Source organism: Haemaphysalis longicornis, unplaced genomic scaffold (genome assembly GCF_048455015.1).
Source record: "Haemaphysalis longicornis isolate Haplotype H1 unplaced genomic scaffold, Haemaphysalis longicornis Haplotype H1 scaffold_5, whole genome shotgun sequence".
Taxonomy (NCBI): domain Eukaryota; kingdom Metazoa; phylum Arthropoda; class Arachnida; order Ixodida; family Ixodidae; genus Haemaphysalis; species Haemaphysalis longicornis.
The window spans coordinates 33,332,430-33,357,022 of record NW_027526385.1 but is presented as its reverse complement, the minus strand read 5'-3'; the positions used below and the strand labels follow the sequence as shown (position 1 = coordinate 33,357,022).

The following is a 24,593-nucleotide window of genomic DNA, read 5'->3' as shown; positions in this document are numbered from 1 at the left end:
GTAGGTGGTGTAGGAGTAAAACCATTTTTTGTCCACGGTCATGAATCGACTGTTTTGCAGTTTTCGATTAGCATCGCCAGACACGGCGTGGAAACGTCTTTTCGCGTAGACCTTCGGTCCGCAGTCGACAATCACAACCCTGTTGCGCTCACAACTTTTAAAGACGATAGTCTTTCTTGGGCTACTTAAACCCAGAAATTTTGGTCTGTCTGTCTGTCTGTCTGTCTGTCTGTCTGTCTGTCTGTCTGTCTGTCTGTCTGTCTGTCTGTCTGTCTGTCTGTCTGCCTGTCTGCCTGTCTGTCTGTCTGTCTGTCTGTCTTGAAAGGATAAATTTATTATAAAAAAATCCTGGTATCATTGATACAACGTAACAACCAGAAACAATTAAACAAGTGCAGCGCCTGTTGCTACAAAACTAATAGAGCGTGAAGGCTGCCAGTTACAGACACTTACAGAAACACATAAACAGCTTCAAGTTGATTGTAGACAAAAGATTAACATACAAAAAATTTAGAGTTGCTTACAACCAAAAGGTTAACATGCGAGGTAAACAATGATACCAAAACATTGGCTTCAAGAATGCAGCAATATACAGAACAGGGTTGGTTTTATGTCACAACGGGTACTGTACCGCACTAACACACAATTCTAACACCAAGATCAATTGTTACAACGAAAATCCCTAAGGACACAGGTCTGTAAAACTGGCATGAACAATAATTCTTTTGTTCGAAACCTCAATAAACCGGGTAGTCCAATGTCGCAGAAACTCTTCCTCACCCAAAAGGGCCAACTCACCTTCCAAAAAATCACGAGGTTGTCTGAAAAAGGAAAGCAAGGGTCACTGCATACGTAGCCTGCGAATCTGTGCTACGGCCCTACAGCGATTACGCCATAGTACATAATCGCCAATTACTACGAATAGTTTGCCTAGGGGAGTACCATGGCACTGTTCTCTCAGTTGATACCGTGCAAGCCCAAAACTTGGAGCGGCACAGTGTATGATGCGCCGTGGCTCGATTCAGTCAGCCGACCAAAGGGAAACAGAAGCTGCACAATAGGTTTATATGCCCACAGACAAATCTAAACGTCTAAGTCCGGTGGCAATGTTCATACTTGCCAACATTGTTCAACAAGAACAAGACATTACGCAAATATGAGGCACAAAACCAATAAATAAGTGATATTTGCACTGTTCCTGTATAAAAACTCATGGATGCTTGATTCAAATGAAATACCGCATCTACTGCAGAAAAACAATTCACTCCGTCGCCTGCTGTCACCCGCGCCATTATACCTTCTAGCGGCATTTTAAGAAATTAAACGGAAACCGTTAAAAAAGGTTTCACTAGATAGGTTCCACATTACGCTTGGAACGCACGTGGAGAAGGGCAACGTGGTTGTAAGGTGCCTCGATTCACGCGCGTCTCCGCCGCACTGCAGCGCTGGCATCGAGGCACTCGGCTTGGAGCAATCGAATGCGGAAATTTTAAATTAAAAATGCTTCACTACTGCTCCGAACGTGTTCATTTCCATTTTCCTGTCAAGTGCTGACATGCTAGAAAAGTATATGCCTCTCCTAAGGTAGACACTTGCCGACAATGACGTTACCGTAAAGGCTGTGGCGCCATGTCATACAAATTTACTACATTTATGAAACAACCCTCATATATGAATACGCAATGACTGACAGCATTTTGAAAAGGGGCGCATGGCATCGCGTGAGAAACAGTCGCTTCGCATACAACTCAAACTGTCGTAAATGGAAAGATGAGGAGCTGTAGAGCTTGACGTCTGTGAAAAGTATACCATGACGACAAGAAACAAAAAAAAACCGTGACTCGGGTGTCGCGGCCGCGATCTCACCACAAATGTCCCATAAGTAGCGCTGTGATCCCCCAGCATTAAAAAAATAAAAGGTAGACTACATAGAACAACGCCTTGCGGCACTCCACGCAGTGCACTGCCCTGTATATTGACACCTGCTCTGCTCGTGGTGCTTTTGTTACCGCGGCTGCATCGTCTTTTTTTCTAGGTTGAAATTTACTATCCATATTTTGATTCCCCATTCCTATTTCGGGGTTTTGCAGTTCACAGCTGGCATAAAGTGGCTCGCCAAAACTAACATACAAAGCTTATACGCTGACAGCTGCCGCGAACTAATTGACAAACCCTGAGCCCCCGCCGCGTTTGTCACAGAGCGCACGCGCCCCAGACAAGTGTTGCGCGCGTACAACACCTGTTGGCGACCGCAAAATATTTACGGCGTTGTTCGCGCGCTTCATTACACGTCGCCGCCTTCCCCGATAGTCGCAGAAGCGTGGGAACGCAGCTATGAAAATTGGGCTTAAACGGAGTCATTGCGCAAGGAAGAACGAGGCGCATCTAATATTTCCCACACGTGATCGCGAAGTCGCTTCCTCGTTGCTGGCCAAGAACTGCAGGTGGACTTACGGAAGGACGGACACGCACATGATGAAGACGACACTGCGTGGCTAGCCAGTGCCCCACTCTCTCTCTCTCTCTCTCTCTCTCTCTCTCTCTCTCTCTCTCTCTCTACACAACAGGAAGGTCGTGGTAGACACTAACATTTCCTCCATGGACACTAAGGAACCTTGCTGCAGTAGACTGGCGAGTTGGGCTAGTTGGTGAAATTCCATGTCTAAATCTTCAAAAAGCGCAACAGTGAAAAAAAAACGCGACTCAAACGAAAGTAACACAGGACGAGCGCTTACAACTGAAGTTTAATTATGAAACACGAGGAACATGTAACCTTCCAGTCACCAGACCACGCATGCGTCACCAAAAACCAGATGGGAACAACTCAACCCCCCCCCCCCCCAAAAAAAAAACACCCTCCCCCCCCCCCCCCCACGAAAAAAAACAAGTACCACAAGGTTTGCAACTCACAAACTGTGGAGATATGCAATCTCTCGGCAGCTAGTTTTTGGGTTGTTCCCATCTGGTTTGTGGTGAATCATGCGTAGTTTGGTGACTCGGAGGTTACATGCTCTTCGTGTTTCGTAATTAAACTTCAGTTGTGAGTAAGCGCTCGTCCTGTGTTACTTTCGTTCGTGTCACGTTTTTTTTTTCAGTGTTGCGCTTTTCGACGGTATCGACTAAAGAACCTGAAGCTTCCCTCTAGTTCATTCCCTCGTTTAGAGCCGCTTTACAAGCACAAAAGAAAAGCGGTGGGTATTTCCTGTCATGTAACAGAAACATATTCTTGACCATAACACAAAAGGCATAGCTTGAATGTGCAGCTTCAGCGGTTTGTACACCATAGCTTGCGGGCCACTATTACCTATTTCAGTCCATACTTTTTTCTCTTAAAAACATCTGGTATATGGCGTCATGATTCGCACCAGAAAATTATCGGAGGGAGATTATAACTTCTACAAATACGCTACAGCCAGGACTCATTATCACGTTTGCATCTGACACGCTCAAGCTTCTGTGTGGTAATATGAAGAGGACACATCACTTTGATATCGAATAAACGTCCACGACACGTTGGGCTCCAAATGTGGGCGCAGTGTTCAGGCATTGAAGAAACACGTGCTCCTCATAGTCCGGTCAAATCCTTCAAGAAGGCTACCGGGTGTCTGGCGCTGTCTTTGACACTCCTCTGGTGCCGCAGGTGCGGGTTGGTGCTAGGCGTGTGCACTGCGCAGGCGCGCACGAACACCACCGTCCCTATGGCTGCCGCGACAACAGCGGCAAGAGTCGCGTACCAGTGGCGCGTGAGCGCGTTTCCCAGGCCTCTGGCACCGAACACGATGTGCCGCAGCCTCGCCAGGGGTCCCTCGGCGTCGATGAGGCGGCACCGCTGGAAGACATCGCAGTAGCCGCGCAGATCGTCGCACGGCGCCCCGGGCTGCATGTGTCGGCCGCAGAAGTCCTTCATGTTCTTGAACGCGCAGGCCTCCTTGCATTCGCTTCCCTCTTCGTTCTCCCTACACGCGATGAGGCAGAGCTGGCCGGCGTCCGCGTTGGCCCCGGTCAGTAGACACTCGACCAGATCGAACAGACGGCACACGGACAGCCTGCACTCCCCGGACTCGCACAGCTGGGTGCCGTGGTTGCAAAGGGTACCGTCGGGCTTCCACTCCGATGGCGGGCACTCGCCGGCCACGCCGTCGCAGTACGCTTCGAACTGGCAGTCGTCCTCCGCCCTACAGGGCACCGTGGTGTTGTGGAAGCGACAGCTGGCACTGCAGCATGCGCCGTTGCTGGGACTGCACACGGCGCCGGGCTTGAGCGTGCACGCTCTGCGGTTGATCTCTCCGTGCTCGCGGGCGTAGCAACAGGCGTCGTCTGAGCAGTCGCGCCGGTCGAAGCCGCAGTCGCACTCTTCGTCTGTCTCGCGGATCGAGTTTCCGCAGAACGGACCGCGCGGCTCCTGCAAGCAGTTGGGGCGCGGTCCCTGGTCCGTAAACATTTCCGCCAGGATGGCCGAGATATTGCGCACGCTGCAGATGGAGAAGCGTCGGTTGTTTGGCATGTTGCCGCGTGTGGCGGTGGCGTACATGATGAAGTTTCCTCCCGAACCGCCCTGCACGCACTCTGCGGGGTAGTCGTGCGGTGATCCGAAGTTGTGCCCCAGCTCGTGGGCGAACGTGATTTCAGTGACCCGCTGAGGAACGCGCACGTTCTTGTTGAGGAAGGTGATTACGCCCGTGTTGAGGCTCAACCTGCCCAGGAAGCCGCTACCTCTAGTTCCCAACTCCACGCTGGTGCCGGACTGGAACGGTTCGCAGATGCCGCCGGTGTAGCCGTTGGGTTCGGCCATGTAGGCCAGTCCCAGCGTGCCCCCGGGGAAGTCTCGGTGCGTCCATAGGTACGAGACGCAGAAACCGTCGTGGTTCGTCTTGGACATCTCGAGCAGCGCGTGGGCCGCGTCCAAGTTGTCTCGGCAGAAGGAGTTGTCCAGCATCTGCGGGCCTTCGCACGCGTTCGAGTCGTTGACCACGAGACGCTGCACCTCGAAGGTGATGCCCGTGATGCCGTTGAAGTTTGTGGACGCGAAGATCTCAGAGACGGCGCTGACGTGCTGGGACACCATGTCGGTGAGCAGCTCTCGGGCCCTCCACTGGTCGCCGCCCTCTTCGGACGAGACCGCCTGGAACAGCCTATGGTCCACGATGATTTCCATGTTGCAGACGCGCTTTACGTGGGTCTTGCGCCGAAGCGGCAGGTAAGGCGGCACCAGCCCCATCGTGCTGCTTTCGAAAGCGGCCACTTTGATACCGTCGTTTCCGATTGAAGCACGTGGGGTGTTTTGCGGCGACTTCAGCGCCGACGACATCGCGGTCGTGTCGATGTTTCCCGGCGCCAAACGCTCTGCTCGACGGTGCTTCGAGGACCGCGGGAGCTGGCGCCCGTACCGTCGCCGCACCTTGTCGAGGACGTCCTTCGTAGCCCCGTTGAGGCCGCAGTGACTGCCGGTGGAGCTTACGTCATGGGCCGAGTAGATGAGCGAGTGGAAGCTTTCGAGCGAGTAGCGGCCAGCCCGCTCAACGTAGAACTGCTCGCCATCGCGGGAAAGAGATATGCGACCGCTGAACACGCCTCCGATGACGGCCCCCACCACGTGACTTCCGGGGAACCCCACGACGTGGCCAGAGTATAGGTGGTCAAGGTGGTTCTTGATGGGGCCTCGGTGCGTCTGCAGGATGAAGTCTTTGGAGAACGCGGAGCGGTCAGGTTGGAGCCGCAGTTTGAACTCTTTGTTGTAGGCCCTGAAGGTGAACTCGATGTCGCTGCCGCGCCGGGCACTGCTTCCGGGTACCGATCGCTTCCAGCGTCTGCCTCGGTGCATGTCGATGGGCTCGTAGGAGAGCGGCTCGTAGTGGTGAACGAAGTCGTTGAGACGTCGTACTGAGGAGGCAAGGGAACTTTTGTGGGAGAGTGCTACAAGAAAAAGAACAAAGCTTCCGAGGCTGAGCATGAACCGTACGTCTAATGGGGTGGCCACCAGAAACAGGTTCTTCGTCGTCTTCCTCTTCACAATGCCGACTAGAACCACTAGGTCACAGGGTGTGGGTACTCTTTTCTCTCATTGCTGAATTCCGCCGACAGCGGCCATTCGTCGATCTGCGTCACGTGACATTTGTTCCCCGGAAGACCCATTGGCGCAGACATTTTGGTGCCCCTGTGTTGCAGCGTGCGCGAGTTCTTCGATAAATCGTGATTTTCAAAACGCAGTGTGGCTGCATGGCACGTTGAGAGTGCGTTTTCAAGACCAAGACAGAGTAGCGATGCCGTGCTGCTCTGTGCTGCTCTGTCCTGGGCTGTTACAACCGGCCGGAAGGTGGAAAACTCCTACTTCACTTAGCTCTGGGAACAAACGACAGTGGCCTAGCATAACCCACAGCCACTAAAAAGGCGTAGCTTATTTAGGGTGTCTAGTGTAATCTAGAGCCACTAAATAAGCTACACTAGAGTAACCGAGCTCGACCGTATCGTACCGGCGTGCTGTCTCGCAAACCTCCAGAAATAAACACAGCTGGGATGGTTGCCAAGCGGGTCTCAAAGTCAGCCGCAGTTCGGCGCATAAAGCTGGCCACCCTGGAGACAGGCACCAAAATGGCTGCCGGCGTGTATCTGTCGTTATTTTTAAACGTAGCTTGTTCTAGTGCCAACGATGTAGCCGTTTAAAAGTGAATCCACATGTATGAGCGTGTCTTCAGCCACTACGGTGCGCTCGTGCTCGCCAGTAATATATTTTATCGGAAGGTACGGCCACGGTCTTGGACAATACTCATGAAGATGAACTGCCACGCTGGTATGTATGCCAGCAAAAGATGATAGACTTGTAAAAAGAGATCATATAAAAAACACGGACAGCTCTCTGCTTAAAAAAGAGCTATCATCCTGCAACGAGAGCACTATATAATCGTACCTCCCGTACAACTATCCTGGTTTGCGGGCTCTGATATCCTTTTAATGAGACGCTGCGATGCTTCCAGAGTGGGCACTCTAGGTGCCCTGAAATCTGGACCTTCGGAGTAAAGAATTAATTTAGAGCTTTCTGCCATCGTCGCTCTCAAGCCCTCAACTCATCGCCCTCCCCTTCGCACTCTTAGAGTAGCCAATCAGAGACATTTAGGTACTTTAGGCACATCCGCCGTTCGTACAATTGTGCTCCCCTCTATTTCTCTCCGACGCTCAGCGGAGGAGTCACGTGAACAAATTCGCTTACGCCCTCAATTTTCGGAGCGGCGTTTGATACCAATAATCCTGTTCGCACATCTACGTCGATTTCAGTTGTAAATATGCTACCGCTTTATAATCTAAGTGTGACAAGAGCCTTATCAGCGCGAACGGACTGGATATCGGCGGGGTCACGCCCGCTCCACACAGGCGGCAGTTAGGCATGAGCGTGCCATCTACCCGGACGTTTCCATGCCCTTTACGGCCGGCTCACACATTGTGTACGCCACGGCCTGATTCGACGAGACTACTGGGCTTCATGGTCGCCGTCACCACGTCGGTGTCACTCCGGCACACACAGCAAACAAGCTGAATTGCTGCAGGCCCTCTGTGACTATCACGACGCAGCTCTCCAGGAACGACTACCGAGCTCCCCTGTACATCACCATGCGTACACGGACTCAAAAGCAGTGTATCGAGTCCGTGCCAATTCACCGGCTCCGTCACCGAAATCATTCCCCGCAAAGTTCCGAAACTTCGGGCATCGGGTAACGGCTTCACACTCCACTGGGTGCCAGCACACTGCCGTATTCTCGGAAATGAGAAAGTGCACCGAACCGCACGCGCGCGTTTACTCTCTGTGCTAGCTAGGCGCCCCTCCTCAGTCGTGACGACGGCGTCTTTGCAAAGCCCGTCTCTCAAGAAGAAGCCGATCCCACGGCTGAACGACAGCTAAGTCGAGCCCGCCGGACAGCTTACCTCGCGGCCATGGCCAACCCTCTGCACATCCCTGCAGTTCCTTCCCGTGAGTTCTCGGGGCGGGAAACAGTGATCATACGACGAATTCATGCGGGGACACTGCTCACACTGTCTTTTCTTGCGCCTTCATCGCCGTGGGGCAGCTCCCAGTGTCCCGAGCACCTGCAGCACTTGCAATACCAGGTCAGACCTACAACATCTATGGTTGGAGACGGCGCCCGCTACAGTATTCCTCGATGCCGTGCCCTCGCCAACGTGCGACTGGGACCGTGGCCCACGTCTCTACAGTCCTGGTCTTGCCCGCCTCCTAAAGGTCCTGCTGGGTACGCTAACTTGCAGTGCGCCATGCTGCTTTTTCTCTTTGACCCCGCAGCACCAGTCGTTGGTGCCCGGCTTTGCGTCGATGCGCAGGATACTACGACGGCTATGATGCCAGGTGATCATAGTGTTTCCCCCAGGCCGCTGACGCAGTAAATGACGGCTTAATTGTCCTTTCTCACTTTTCCATTCCCTACCAATACCCGTATACCAACCCTACGCTTATCCATAGCAGCGCACAAGCGCAACAAAATGGAATAAACGTGTTTTCAATCAATCAATCAATCAATCAATCAATAAATCAATCAATCAATCAATCAATCAATCAATCAATCAATCAATCAATCAATCAATCAATCAATCAATCAATCCGCGAAGCAATAAATCAATCAATCAGTCCATCAATCAATCAATCAATAAAGTACGCGGGTGGCACCAGAAGCGAGGATGCAAGCATCCGCTTCCACCCATCGCACCTTGTGCTCGACAGCCCGGCACCACCTGGGCCCATCGTGCAGAACAGCCACCGCCAAACTCCGCGACCCCGTACCACTGCCGGAAAGACTTCCCGGGGGGGAGGGGGGGGGGGCTCAGGTCCCTTTAGTCGGGATCAGGTCCTGCGCCTCCCAGATCAAGAAGACGTGCTCGGCAAGTTGCGTCCGTGCCCGTTGAAACTCCCGAAAGCCGGGGAAGACAAAGTGGAGATTTTCAGTGCTAAACCTTTTTGCCTGCTAATTATAATGAACGACTTTATTGGTCCGAAAACAAAAGAAAAGATGGCAGGGGTGGGAGATACAAGAAACGTCTCCCAAGTTCAAACGGCGGCACATATCCCTCGAGCACAGGCGGCGTCCGAGGGTATACTTGGAAGAGAGCAATTCTTAAAGGTCAGCATAGGAGCTCAGCAGGCATGTCTCCCATTGCTGTAGTGTGGTTACCTAGATATCTGACGAAAATTAGGATGGCTTAGAAGAACCTTCCGTTGGATGAGAGTGAGGAATTAACGGTTCTGGCTTCATTTACGCGTGTCCTTACAGGTGTCAGGGTACACGTGAATCCATGGGATTGGCGTTGGATCGGCGCATATTTACAGTGCACCACGTAATGGGGAAAAGGCAAGGGTAGGAGACTTATACCTGCGCAACACGGCCGTTTCAAAGGCCTTCCGAAAGCCGTTGGACCACTTGTCCATCGAGTGCGCCATTGTGAATGCATAGGGCGCACTTGTAAGCGAGCGTTCAATTGTCAATGTAAAGTTGCCGCGTAGCAAAAGCATTAGTGATGGGTGATGTCTGATGGGTGATACGAGAGGGGCATTGTGGGTCGTTTGGGAGAAAGGGGGGAGGAGGTGGGGAGGAGGGCCGTCGCGATTGAGGTCATCCCGGAAACTCAGCCCCGGCCGGCGTCATGCGTTAGCTCATTTCCTGGCAGGGAGGAACGCGCTAGTCTGCAGACTAGACGGATGCTTTTGCGGTGATCAGGAGGGCGGGTCTTAAAGGGACACTGAAGTGATATGTAAACATTGCGGGATTACTTGCGCAAATTGTAGTCCGGAGTCCCCAGGCCATGTTACGACCACTCTGGGCGCGTTTACGCGATTTTATTTAGTAGAAAAATTAATTCGAAAATGCTGTCCTCCTCTCTTTCCGCTCGCCCATTTTCTGCGGCGTTTTCGTGTGACGTCGAGAGGAGCCGAGCTCGCAATTGGTTGCGCTACTGCACGGCTCCCCGGCCTTCAGACAGAGTCAGTCGGCCCAGCGTTTCGTCCGCCGGCCGCCGACGGGTCGTCGCAATTCGTTCGCTCAGTTGAAACGAAGCCAGGACACGTTTGTGAATGGAAGAATGGGCCTTTCTTTACTTGGTTAGTTTGTACACTGTATCTAGCTCCAAGTCAAGGTCGCTTCACACAAGCGCTGCACAAGCGCACATGCGATGCTTCGCTGACTGGTACGCCAGTAGGAAAATATAAGGCCTCTTGAAGGCAGGGAAAGAGTCAGCGAAGGCAATATAGGTACTAAGGAAATAAAATCAACTGATATTTTTACCGTACAGCCTAAAAATAGGGTGCGGGAGGCACTTTTTTGCGCTGGGCGAACAAGCACAGCGGTCAGCAGCACGACTACGCATCTGCGAACGCTTTCCCGTCTACGAAATGCAATTGCTAGACGTGAGCTATTGTGGAAACTCGGGCGACGCTTACTGCACGAGCGCAATACAACAAATAGTCACCTAAGCTGCTTGAAATGCCAAAACTAAATAAAAGTGTAAACTGGTTGTACAATATATACCCTATATTACCAAGGTCAGCGGAGCCCGCTCCGTGGCCGAGTGCTCTGAGGCGGTAGGTATGTTTCCGCAAGTGTTTTGCAAGTCACGAGTTCGAGTCCCCGCGGGTACGTGCTTTTATTTTTTTTGTAAGTTAACTTTTTCGTTTTCTGCCGATGTTTTGTACATTGAATTCACCTTTTTTTTGGGCCGCAACGTTCATGGCTCCACGAACTAGTTCACAGAACGCGCGCAGGCTGGCACTGGCGCGCTAGCGAGTTCTCGTTGGCGTGCTGTTGCCATAAGCACCGACTGCTTTCGGGCAGTGGGCACAGGCCAGAATGAACAGACCCTTGGCCTGGTGCGAACACACTTTTTACGGTACAGGCATGAGTGAGGCAAGCTCCAAATATGGGGGAAAAGCGTCTGCGGGTACGCGGAGGGCGTCCATGCACTGCGTAGGCCTCGGCTAGTGAATGCTACGATTCCAAGCCGTCCTGGGAGGCTTATCTTTATGCATTTTTACAGGTGACAACATGGCAGAAGCGCGGTACGATGATTACTGAGTTATTGAGAATGCCCATCCAACAACGCCACTGGTTGTGTTTTACAGAACCGAAACCGAAACCGAAACTTGTTTGGTTGCTCACCTTGGGCATCGTCCAATCACGGTGCGGCTCCTCCTAACGTCACAGCTTTAGTTGGTGCGGCCGCCGCAAACCGCGCATGGTAGTTTTTCTTCTTTCGCGCTTTGTAAAATAATTACCGATTTGTCAACCGGATAAACGATGAAAAGTATGCTCATTTGAGCCAGTCTACGCAGTGCAAGCAAAAACGGGAGCTTGACAAATTCACTTCAGTGTCCCTTTAAGAATGCGGGAAGTAATGGCGGATTCTGATACCAATGTTAAATGCCTAGCTGGCTGGGTTGCTGTCTGGTCTGCTTTCACAAGTGCCCTCGAGACCCCCATAACAGCTGCCGTGATATCATTCATCGAAAATATTTAACAATTCAAAGCAAATATTTTTGCGCAGTGTAATTTTTTTCTTCTCTCCTGCACATGCAGGTGTACAGTTTCTGCTTTGCCGCCTTGTTGCTCCTTGGCATGAAGGGCTGTTCTTGTGTATAGGCTCGGTGACGAAGCCATCCGAATTGTACTTGCTTCCGCGATATTTATACATAATTAACTACGGCCCGTGCTCAAACCGCTAACAGCTACCACGTACTGCAGGCTTAACTAACTGAAGTTCGCCTTATGTGTCTCGTACTCAGTCCAGGTGTCACTGCACCAGCCGTTCACCACGACGCTGTTCAAATTGGAGTTTTAGGCGCCTTCATTGCGGATGTAGGTCAACATTTAGGGCGTAGATGAAGAAACTTTGCTATGTACTAGTAAACTTTAAAAGATTATCAAAATGACCCCATCATCTTCTCCCCTTTTCACTTTTCAAGACATTACTCAGTATTAGTATTTCCGACAGACGTCTCCTTTCCTCCAACCCTCAACTTTTCAAAGCAGAAGAATCGCTACTGCGCAGACTCCTAGCACGTTTCCCCGCCCAGTCTGCTTCAATCGTACGTTCCCCGCTTAATTCCCTACTGAACGCGTTTTGTGCTCAAATTGGCACTCCACTTCACATCATGATAGGGCACAAACCTTCTCCCTTTCTAATCCCCCCTTCCCACCGTGAGCTGTAAGGAAACCTGGTAACCAGCAGTCATCTGGACGTCCAGCAACTCCTGGTCTCTAAGCGAATTCCTAGAATGAATTCATCGTATAAAGAACCCCATACTATTCAAACGGTCGAATTCGTTATTACCGCTACTAATTCTTTTATCATTGAATTCCTAGAATGTATTCTTGGTATAGAGAACCACATACCATTCAAACGGGGGAGTCATTTATTACCGCTACTAACTGTTTTATCACTGAATTCCTAGAATGGATTCCTGTTATAAGGAACCGCATCCTCTTCAAACGGTCGAGTTATGTATTACCGCTACTAAATTGTTTTATCACTGAATTCCTAGAATGGATTCCTGATATAAAGATCCACGTCCTCTCCAAACAATCGAATTATTTATTACCGGTACTAATTGTACTATCACTGAAGTCCTAGAATGGCTTCCTACTAATTATTTTATCACTGCTATTTCTACGTTTGACTTGCACGACTACTAAAAATTACTTTTAGAACTATTGCTGCATACTTCCAGTTTTATTACTACTTGTAATTCAGTGAAGCTGGTAAGCCTAAAAGAAGTGTCCGACATTCCACTACCTTTACGTACTGAAAAAAAAAAGCGTTTACGTCTGTCAGACGAAAGGAATTCTGCATTGACAGATGTCGGAATGCGTGGTTGATATCATGCCGTAGATGGGACAGTTCCGCAGTTTTTTTAGATGCACTCTTGGTATCTGCTTTGTTGCACCTCGGCTACGGGGCACTCTCAGACCTTTTGCTCGTAGATAAGGAACGAACGATCCAGTTGTAGTCCCCGCACATGTTTGCTCATGTCTAGTGTCCTTCCTTCGCAACGCAGGTTCAACCATACTGAGGTACAGCGGGAGCCGTTGGACGGTGGTTTTGGTGGTGAGGATGTTTTTTAAAGGATGGACCTAGCCTTGCGGGATATGTCAGCAATTGCTCCGCCAATGAACACCTTCTTGCCGCTATGCGCGGGAAATCACCAGGGGTCACTGAGGCGTGTGTCCCTTCAAAAGCCGGGTATCAGGCGCAAAATGTCTCTCCTGGTGATCCAAGGGCCTACAGGAAAAATTATATCATCCAAAGAGTCATGCGGAGCGGCTGTCCTTCGAAGTTCTTTAAACAAAGCTAATCTCTCCGTCGCATGCTCTCGACAGTCCACAGGAAAATGTCCGATTTCATCTGTTACACAACACGTTGCGCACAGAGGTGAGTAGACAAGGTTCAGCTTATGAAGCCACGCCGGTGTCCGCGCTGAGTTGGTCCGGATGCGGAACAGTATAGGGATGCCTCTGTCCTCTTCCTCCCTTTGGTAACGCAAGGTTGGTGTTGTGGTCACACCAAAGAGATCTGAAGTGTTCTTTATTGATGGTTTTTAGAATTCGCCGTTCGTCTGGAGCCACTTTCAGAAAACGAGTACAAGATGTCGCTTCACGGGCCAACTTGTCCGCGGCTTCGTTTCCGAGCACTCCGACACGGGAAGGAACCCACTGTAAGCGAAGGCTAAGCCCGTTTTCATTTAGCTACTGAAGGAGACGTAGAGGGCGTTGGCAAGTTTTATATACGGGAATTATTCGCGAGGGGCATTCGCCCTGCAGACACCCGCTGTTTCTGACGATTATAATACAGTCGACCTTCGATCATCCGACGTCACTTAATTTGTAAATGGTGTTCCGGTCCCGGAAATTTTACACGCAATTCAATGGACGAAATCTGGCGATAACTCGAAGCTTAAACCCAGTATATCACTTAACCCTTTCAGCCCTGACTTTATTTCTCTAGCGGAATTTTTTTCCGTGTTTTCTTGAACACTTTGACCCCATAAGCTTGCAAACGAAAAATTGAGCTTGTGGTGCAATTAATCAGGGCTTTACAAGCATGACATCTAATTAGGCCATCAGAACATTAAAGTTGAAAGTTGAAGGGAAAAAATACATATTAGCCTGTTTCCCAAAAACTTGGAAAGCAGTGAGCGCACATACTGGAAGTGCAAATATTGTAAGGTTTAGAGACATTTCATAAAACTAGGCCTTTGGTGCTTGGGGTCACCCTGACGTCAATTGCGCGTTCACTGCAATGCCTTCATCTTTCTAGCGTTCATCCGTAGCAAAAAAAACGAAGAATGGTAATGTGTGTCAAAAGAGGCATCATATTTCGGAGAAAACTAGCTGTTTTTGTTTCGTTCGCAAATTGCTAAAAGTCTTTTGGTTCATGTCCTGAATATAGGATACCAGGGCCGAAGGGTTAATTGGAAGTTATTTCGAATAAGAAGCATCAAGAGGACTGTTATATCGCGATAAAATTCAAAATGTTTAGGCGCCAAAACTCCGCTGCGCTCTGCACTATGGCGGCACCATCGCCACTGAGGCGGCGCACATTTGTGAAGCGGCAGGTCAGCTGAGACTCGCGCGAGCGTACGCCTCTATCTCTTTTCAGGTCCTCAACCTTCTTTGCTGTGCACAGCGCCGTGCGATCAGTTTACGAAGTGGATGCTTCAGGCTTTCAATTTAGCGTATACGTCTGAACTACCAGTCAAACGTTAATCTCGAATTGCAGACGAAAGCCGAGATTCTGATGAAATCAAAAAGTGAGGCGTGTTGTGGATATGGCAATGCTGCCATTGTGATTTCTGTTTAATTTCGAGTTCGGGTAATTCTAAGTTTTTTGCAATTCCATGGACCTCCTATCAACTGGATTCAACTGTACTGCTGATGAACGAAGGTATAAAACTTTAGGCATATGAATTGCTTTAGGCCCATCGTGCTGGTCGGTTGGAGTATCGATATACCGACAGTGCCTACAGATCTCCCCCCTCACCAGTAGGTATGACGATGTATTTATTTTGAAAGAATGGACCATCCGATACTAATTCCGCGAAAGTCAAAATCATTGCAGAACATTGTTCCTTGTTTGAGCAGTGTTGAGAAGGCAGCAAAGGGGCGACCGGAAGGACTTCCTTGCTTTGAATCCAACACCGCCCTGAATATTCAAAGAGGAACCGGAAGCGGGAAGGACATCGCTCTCGATACTGAAATCCATCACTGTCTATTTTCCCCTGCAAAATAGCTAACGAAAATGCATTTCAATGTGTCGCCGTTAATACGCGGTGAATGTCGCTGGATACTGCAAGGGGAAAATGGGAATGCTGAATTTCAGTATCGAGACTGATTGCAACAAGGCCGCCTCAAAACGATTTTTTTTTCATTATCCGTTTTTTTTTTCACGAATTTGTGTTTAATTTTATGGACCTTGTGTACAGCGCAATCTCGGCGCGTTCTTTGCGAAACCGAGGAATGTGCAATGGTACGTAGGAAAAAAAAAGGCGTAAGAATTAATATATACCGGTTGGACAGTACTTCTCTACCTCTGCTCAGCTTTGTGCTAAAAATCGCACGTTTGCTTTTAGAAGAGATAATTGACAAGTGGTCATCACAACACCACGAGACAATATTTTCCCGCCATAATTTAATTACTGCTGCCCGTTTTTTCGTGGTGGAGATGGCAGTGTCATCAGCGTGCAAAATGCCTTCAGTTGATAGACTGGGACAAGTTGGAAGATGTGTTAATACAAACAACGAAATTAAATTAAAAAAAACGGGGCCCAAGAATGGAGCCTTGCGGAACCCCCTTTTGTATCAGACATAACACCCGATACGCTGTTTGTTATTGGAAATCGCGTAAATGCCTGTGGATGAACTTTAATACTGGTCCTGCTATTACAATGACGCAAATTAACTAATCAAGATATAACAGTCGATTTAGTAAATTGCTTTAGTAAAATAGCGCTAGTGATAGAGGAAAAGGGTTAAGTAGAAAATGGCATCTATTAACACACCCGCGCACAAAAATGGGCGAGTGCCCATTCGCTGACGCCGCACAATTTCAGATTTTGTTTTCGCAAACTAAACCTGGCATAAGCAACGTACACTTATTCGTATACACGGCACGCACGTCATTTGGATGCACATCACGTCGTCGGAAGGATGGCATGCTCTATCTTCGGGCACACGGCCGTACCGTGCACACTTCAAACACTCGTTTTCCGCTTTTACTTAAAGCGGAAATATTTAAATTTGAAGCGACCATATTATATTTAAACCACATTTAAAGCGAAACGTTTACTTGCGTCTGCCGGCCTACCAATGTTCATGAAAAATGATTTAAACCGGTGAAATAGCTGTAAAGAACTTTGCAGTACGAACTCTGCTATTTTTCTGATCTCACTTTCACGAATTAACAAAACCCACGAGTCTATTAACAATACAATCATAAAAAAGGCTGCCGGTTAATCGGGTTTAAATTTGTAATCTACGCCTAGCCCTAATTTCGACCCCGCATTGTGGCACTCGAGGTGCGCTTGTCGACGCCATGCTCCCTAGCAGGAGACGTCCGATGTACGCCGCGCGATCACGCCATTCGGAACCCATCGCACTTTTTTTCCTCCTTTTTTTTTCTCGATTATTTATTTTCCAGCGCGCCACGGATTACACTGCTCGCTCTTGACACAGGGCCGAGGTGAGAGCTAAAAAAAGCTCGCTAGTAGTCTGACACTTATCTGGGCTCGCCGGCGGCCCAGCGCTGATGCGAGGCTCGTCTACACGATCACCTTTATCTCCCGCGCGAAACTCCAACCATGGAGCAAAGAGTTTCCACTGCCATTTGATAACTTATCGTCTGCTAGCGCTCTTCGCTGCACAGCAGACGCCGCCGTCGAGAAGCCGAGTAAAATGACCAATGGAGCTACAAAGAATACATAGCTCAGTGAGTTGTTTACGCGATATTATCTGTGTTTCCAAGTGCTGGATGGCCACACTAAAGATGGAAGAGAAGAAACTTATGATAACAACTTAAAAGAAAGGGATCGTTAAATTAATCGCTTGCGATGAGCGCGCCGAATTCCCTCCGAGCGGAATTCTAAGACACCACAACCACGCTCGCGCAGCGCGGTGCGGACTGGAGCAACAACAACTTCGTGCACCACGCCATGACGTCACTCGCTGACGTTCCCGGCTGATCCCATGACGTGCGCAGAGCATCTTGGGAAGTCCTTCCAGCCCTGCTCCCAGCTTTCAAGGCCAGGCGGCAGGAGCGGTGGCGTTGAACAGCGGCGCTTTTTCTCAACTTCAAACGCCGAGAAAGAATCCTCGTGCGGCGGAATCCCCGTAACCGGCGCTCTCTCGCGCGCAGTAGCGTCCGGTGCAGTCGATTAGATAAACCGGCGCGCAGCGCAAAGCGATCGGGCCGGCTTTCTCTGACGCGTGTCATGGAGGCCGCCATTGCGGCAAGCGGACGCTACGTCACGTGATCGGCGCACGTGATCACTCGGGCGAGCGGGAGCTCCTGACGCGATTGGCTGGGCTCACGTGGTCCCATATCATCCGACGCTTTCCGGCGAGCCCTCAGCCTCGCCTCCTCGCACCGGCCAGTCCCTCTCCGCTCGCTCTGTATTTGAGCCGCCGTCTGGCGAGACCGGCTTCCATTCATTCAATTGCTTGTTCACCGGTGAAGCCGCCGTCGCCTCCCCAGGAATAAACCGCGACACACAACACTACCTGCAGCGGCCACCGAACACGCGACACGAAACCAACCAACCACCCCGGCTTCGAGCACACATTTATGAAGAACAACAGCCGGCGACCATAATCCAAAAAGCAACACAGGTGAGCCGCTCTCTTTTGCACGTCCCTCGCGCCGCTGACAGGAGGAGGAACGCGGTGGGGCGTCCGTCTCTGAGCCGGAACCCGGCTCCACAAAAGCGTCGGTGTTGTGCTACGTGGCTTGTGATTGACGCCCGTGACAGAGCAGCAGCGTTCGAAAAGCTAAGCGGCGGACTTGAGTTTGTGACCCAGACCGGCAGTGTTCCGGTAACCTCCGGTGGGTTGAGGAAGTTTTTCCACGGTCAATGGCTCGGCCGATGGTGCCTGGCAGCCCGTGTAGTTTTTTGTAGCTTTGCAGCTCGGAGGGGGCCGCCGGAATTTCGATTCGGCGACGCGGGGCCCCTTCGGGTCGAAGCAGTTTCGAGGGGCCTGCGCGATGCGCCTTGGTACGTGGGTTTATCGACTGTCGGTGCTGTCGGCGCAAACCACACCCGCGCTGCACCAACGCAATGCAGATGTTCGAGGCCCGACCGGTCGAGATGTCATCGCTGCCGTAACGCAAAATCGGAACATTCTGGACGATTTCGTGGCGAAGCGTGATTGAGATTGTGGAGCTGTTTTACGCCTGCACGAGTGCTGATTTCGTGGCGAAGCGTGATTGAGATTGTGGAGCTGTTTTACGCCTGCACGAGTGCTGCGAGTTTCGTTTGATCGTCGTCTGACTAAAAGACTGATGATTATAATATCGAGTTGCAGGAACTGTTGTGAGGGTTGATCTATATTCTCACATCAGAGAATTAGCTTGGCTGCCTCAGTGAAACATATTTCCTATTCTGTGGGCGAGTGGCTGCCGGCGCCACTATTTTGAGCGCTGAACATTATAGCGTTTGAGCTGGCTACGTACATTTCGTGCCGACTGTTTGCTGATCAATTATGGTGCAATGTATCACAGTTCGCTTCAGTGTATAAAAAGTAATTAAGCGTTAAGCAGCAAGGCGCTTGTTGAAATGTTCAAACGTCTGCTAGTTGTGGCCGAATTTTAGTTCATGGAATATCAATGATCCTATCAGTATCACCAAAGTTTCTATTACCAATGATATTGCATACGTAGCGTGTTCGTGTGCAACGCCGATTCAACATCGATCTGCGTCGCGCATGATGTCTTTCAGGGAACGCTCAGCACGTGGATGTGAGATCGGTTTCAGTGTTCCAAATTGCCTTTGGCGTTCGAAAGCTGATCACTCAAACAAAATTTTCGTTTGTAGCAACGTTATAAAGCTGCGTAATCGAAGTAGGAAACGGCAAGGGTGAATTGGTAGAAAATAGTGCAACCCCGGAAGTTTCAACCGGCAGCAAATTCGTCAAAATCTGCTGGCTGTGAACTGAAATATTATAGCGCCATATTCCATGGAGAAGAAGAGGAGAAAAAAAAAAAAAAGCTGCTAACACGTGTGCTGTTCTGCAGAGCAGAAAAAAAAAAAAAAGAAAACAGTCTGCTACATCCCCCGCGTGATCAGCCTGCCGATCGCGTCACCTGGTCACGTGAGCCACTCCTGTGCTCTTCATTGGGCAGTTGAGACTGGCAGAGAGAACGTCTTGCGAACGCCGTTGCCATGGCAACCGTCTGGCGAGGCCATGCTGCGTCTTAACCCTCTCCGGCGGACCTTCAAGACTACGCTGGGCTGCGAGCCAGCCCGTCGTCTGTTCTACAGGCGAACGCAATTTTCCCAACTCTTTAGGACGCGGGAAAAAAAAAAATTAACGCGGCGAATATCGTGAGCCTAAAGTGGATAGAATAAACTGCTTCCTGAACCGCTCGTATTTTCGTGGGCTTTTTTTCCTCGACCACGAATTTCCTGCATTCATTCGGAGCTGAACTTGGCAGACGATGAAATATATCTTCTGCGGTGCGTATATGGACGCGCGTGGAAGAGTTGTTTCCGGGAACGTATAATCAGCCGCGTGTTCTACATGGGCTTTTGGCAAAGAGTGAAATATAGTATGGCGTATTTCAGCGCATTTACTAAAAAGTTGTACTGGTTTATGCGACCTTCAGGGGGCCGTTTTTTTCGCGCTGAAGAGACTGCACATGTAGCAGACGACGCGCAGACGATCCGGAGCAGACGTCAAAAAAACGGGGTCACACGTGAGTAGCGAGTTTTCAGGGTCAGCTATTGAAGTGCTTGCACGACCTAAATCACGGCCGCTGTGTTTGGGATGTATATACGAATCCGAAACGCGACAGCGAGCGCGCTCTTTTGTTCGGAAGGAGTAATTACGCACACTGAGAATTTCAACGAGACATTTAAACGCGCTGGAAACGACGAGAAGGGCACGAATGGTTGCCACTTTTAAGTCTTACGCAGTGCGAGGGCATAATGCGGCCTCGGTCATTTAAACTTCCTCATATACAGTTGTGTTTTGAATGCTGGCGCAACTTCATCTAGCAGCCAGGGAAACCTACGTTCGTTGTTCATGTCACCGACCGTATAATACGCAGAAAGTGGTTACGTCAGCGAATAATTGTGACGCGCATAATTCTGGCGCGAATCAGCTGTTGTCCTGCTGGAAATTGGTGGTCCCGTGCCTGCTGACCTTGTTTGTGCAGGATATAAAAAAAAGATGAAGGAAATTTGAGATAAAAGATACCTTCACGGCGGTAAACAAACCGTGCAGCTAGCTTTGAATTCGCCCTTTTTTTGGCGTAATAAATCACTTTTTACATTATGGTATCCGAATAAGTGCCCCTCTGTGATCCTAACTGGACCGCATATAATTGGCGTGAAGTGTAGGCTGGCAGTACTAGTCTAGAAGGCTAAAAAGGGGAGAGGGGGAATAGGCACCTTGGTCCCCCTTTCTTATGGATTTGACTTGGTGCATGGTCATGCAGAATACAAAAACACGACACAGCGGCCACGTTAAAAGGAGAAAAACAGCAAAGAATGAAAGCACACAAGATCACGCCACTCGTAGCGCGGGAACGTTTTTCCCGCACTTTCTGTTCACGTGCGCGCGCGGGCGGCGGATGACGTCAGCAGTTCCTCGCACACTGGACTGGTAGGATGACGAAAAATAAGTGCAGTATTTATACTGCGAGACTTGCGGCAGTATTTATAGCAGGAATGTTGGCTTTCATTAGCGCTTTGGGTGAAACCGCCTGTGTCTTCCGCAACATGCCGCTAGTGTTGTCTTGAAGGCTTGCTGGAAGCTTTGCAGCCGCCTCGAATGCAAATGAGCAGACGCTCGAATTTTGCACGCACGTGTTCTCTCGAAGACAAACAAGTTGCAAAGGCAAAAGGCTGAGTGCACCCTACGATACAATGCGTCATGGCGCTGCCCTTGAACGCATGTGCACGACAACCGGCGAAGACGTCTCTCAAAAGCGCGTCGACCCCTGAATTTTCTCCTTTAAAGATAGATAGTGTCGAGAATTCTCTGCGGGAAAGCCCCTGCGGTGCACATTGCTCAGGGCCTTGATGCTAATTTTATCCACCCCGAAAGATCAGTTAGGCGTAGTGTCCGTTAGAGGAAGATCTCGAAGACAGTTCAGGGCCGAGAGACCGCGCATGTAATTGACCATCTACCGATGGTGTGTGTGCGCGCGCGTGTGAGGTGATAGTGTCTGCCCATAGAGTGGCGAGAGATCTCGATGCAGACGCGTTGTTGTGACGTCAGCAGGACTTGCGGGTTCGATTAAATGTCGCCTCCGAGGGGCAGGGGAAAAAAAAAAGGTTCGCTGTTCGCATGTGAACCGTGCATGAGTCGCTCACGACGTCGGTGAAGGAGTGTGGTTGTTTCAGCCGGACCGCCCACTTCTGCCGCGGGGTTTTTTGTTGCCTGGGAGCCGCTACCGCGGGAAGAGGTTGTAGTCTTTCTTTTTTTTTTTTTTCTCAGCAGAGTGTCTCGGACGAGGAAGCGACGGTGGTGCGACGAGCACGCAAGCGCGCGCGTTCTTTTATTCCCAGCCGAACGGCCGGGACGTGTATGTATATAAATAAAGGGGGGGGGGGGGGGGGTAGCGCCATTGTCGAGGCCGAACCGCCTTACGCGATTGTCGTCTGCTTCCCTGTATCGTCTGCTGTGGCCAGTGGTCGTCGTGTCTGTCGTCCAGATCGTAAACGTCTCGTGATCATATGTAGTTCTTTGTGGAGCCTCTCCGCTACTGTGCGCTTTTCTTTTTTCGTTTGGGCTCTAAAGTGCCATTGACGTCAATACAGGCACTTGTAAATGTAGCGCAAAGGCTTTTGGCATTTTTAAATTCGCGTCGTCTGCTAACAGTCGCGAATTGCCTTTGCTCGTCTGCCGTCTGGTTTCCGTCGTTCTACACTTTGCAAGTCGGAAATGTTCGAAGTTGTGTCGTCTCTGCTTGAAACGAACACATTTCACGGTTGCACGTGTGGGCGTGCGGCTTAACCTGGAATAAATGAGTCCCCGTGACTGTACTAAATGGAGGTTTAACTGTACCCGTGTTTCAGGAGACGGTCATGTCCATTCAACAACTAGTCGCGAATACTTATTTCTAACACGAAGGCGCACATTATGGGGTTCAGGCTGAGAGGCAGCCGTAATACTGACACTGATCCCTTACAGTTCGAGGTTGTAAATGAGCCATACCACTGAGAATGAGAAATGAAAAGAAAAGGCGACTATCCTGCCCGCGTTTAGGCTGTTGCTGACCTCACGTTGTCGGCGCAGGTGTTTCAAATCCTGGCGTTGTAAATCCTTCGTAATCCACGGCGCGGCATGTATCCCTGTGTAATGGACCCTCAAATCCCCACAATCTTTGTCGCCGAGTCTTGGAGAACCTCATTAATCCAAGAGAAGAGAGTGCTATGTAGCGCGGGTGATCTAGACGATTTGTCGAATTTCCGAGCGGTCGCTTTTTTTTTTTTTTTTTCCTCTGCAGGCGTTGTCTGACCTCTCAGTCTCAATAAGACCGGCAATGTAGAAAAAGCTGCAAGGCACTTGAGTGCTTTCCGGAGCAGACGCTCAATATATTGCGCCCCGCTGAATTTTGTGTCGCCGGGCGGGTTCCCCTCGAAGCTGATCGATTGCCTCTGGAGAAATGTCGCGCCGCCGTTTTCTACAGAGTATAGGGCGCTCTAGAGGATGAATCTGATGTCGCCACGAAGGGAGGGTTGAGAACACAGAAAAGTATACGGTTGCCAATACTCGGCTTGGGTGAGGGTTAGAAAGCTTCCTCTTCGGTCGTGGTGCAGCGATTTCTACAGTCGGCGTTTTATACAGCGGAGGCTACATTACCGCAATGAACTGCCAGCAGCCGCTTGCGCAGGGAACCGCGGTCTTCTTATTCGGTTTTCAAAAATACTGCTCTGCGTAGGTCTGCAGGGGAGAGCAAAAACTATCATATTCCAGAATTTGGGCGTACTTTTTCATGTGTGTGTGTGTGTGTATATATATATATATATATATATATATATATATATATATATATCGAATAAGAAATGAGGGGCTCGTTGAAATAAGACGGAAATAAGGGTTGGCAGTCAAGCAAACCTCAGAAAGCAAAGGGGTTCTTGACTGCCAACCCTTATTTCCGTCATTATAGTCACGGAGATAGCAGAGGCTCCGATAGATAGTTCAGAGGGTTTATTTACAGGCTAAGACGCAAAAGCGCCTTCTGCGGTACTTCTTCCGCTGAAACCGGCGTAAGTGCAACCTTCACGGCTAGATTGGACAGTACTTGCTAATCCATATATGGCTGATGCCTGCGCACGGCACATACCCTGATGGTCTGATCGTAAGTTAGCGCACTCTGATTTTTAGGCGCAATTTCTTTGAATTGAAGCAAGTCCTGCCCCGTTAACAAGAATATCGTTGGGACGTCGCTATCCGTTATCGCCGGCCGTCGTGAAAAGGGAATTTCGTCGAAACGGTAAACACGTCTTTCAATGCTGTACGCCGACCCTGAACCCCCGCATCCCCGAGGACGACGGTCGACGCTTGGACCGTTATCTGTATCCCGTAATTTATCAACCGTATACATCACCGAACTTTTTTCAAAGGGCGTTGCGTATCGGCAGTACCAGACAGATTTCATATGGGATACGGGGCCGGCGTTCGCGATTTTATTTACTGGCAAGAAAAGACGAAAAAAAAAAAAAACGAGGTTGGAGGGAGAGCCCAGCGAACCAACTGTGCGGGTCTTTCCTGTAACCCTGCATGGTGGCGGTCTGCTGCGTCTTTGCTCTTGGCGATGAATGAGCTTTGCTGGCGATTTCGTTTCAATTCGTTGTCCGCCGCTTGTCGTGCGTTTGACCGCCAAAAGAAAGGCGGCGAATCCTTGAGTTTGAAGGGAACGGGAAAAAAAAGTTGAAACGCGAAAGTCGCGACAGGGCTTGACGCTAAGGCCGTGCCGACGTACCGTTGAGGTATGTCGCCTTTCAATTTTTTGTCTCGCATGCAGTTTGACATTTTAAGCGAGAGCGCTGCTGTGAATCATGTTTCGATCGCCAACCTTTTCCTCCAGATGGAAAGAAAGCTTGCGCTGAAAATTGTTATTCTGTTTCACAAAACTAGCGAAAGCAGCGGAAGTTTCTTTGAGGTTATGGTATTTCCACTATTCTCCGTGTTTCAAGTTTGCTCCTTTCTTTGCTGAGCACGAGGATGCGGGTTCGATTCCCGGCCGCTTTCCTGATGGAGGCGAAAAGCAAAAACGCCCGTGTGTACGACTTTTCGGCGCACGTTAAAGATCCCGGGTGGTCAAAATTAACCCGGAGCCCTCCACTACGGCGCGCCTCATCGCCTGCTTTGCGTCGGCGCGCTAAA

At 50.0% G+C, this 24,593-nt stretch overlaps 2 protein-coding genes and 1 pseudogene across 2 annotated transcripts in view; 1 reads left to right on the top strand and 2 right to left on the bottom strand.

The window, feature by feature from the left end:
- Window positions 1-3,249: 3,249 nt before the first annotated feature.
- Window positions 3,250-5,042, bottom strand: LOC144139148 (disintegrin and metalloproteinase domain-containing protein 10 pseudogene; annotated as a pseudogene).
- LOC144139628 (disintegrin and metalloproteinase domain-containing protein 10-like) lies at window positions 5,034-9,436 on the bottom strand. The gene is made up of 3 exons (XM_077671925.1): window positions 9,373-9,436; window positions 5,101-5,880; window positions 5,034-5,053 (listed from the first exon to the last, which is right to left on the bottom strand). Exons 1-3 carry the CDS (start codon window positions 9,434-9,436, stop codon window positions 5,034-5,036), a joined length of 864 nt encoding a protein of 287 aa, XP_077528051.1.
- An 8,255-nt stretch (window positions 9,437-17,691) lies between these two features.
- Fasn1 (Fatty acid synthase 1) overlaps window positions 17,692-24,593 on the top strand; it is a 50,623-nt gene continuing 43,721 nt past the window's right edge. The window contains exon 1 of the mRNA XM_077670097.1: window positions 17,692-17,867. The gene's annotated coding sequence lies outside the window, so the exon portion shown is untranslated. The remainder of the gene's footprint in view (window positions 17,868-24,593) is intronic.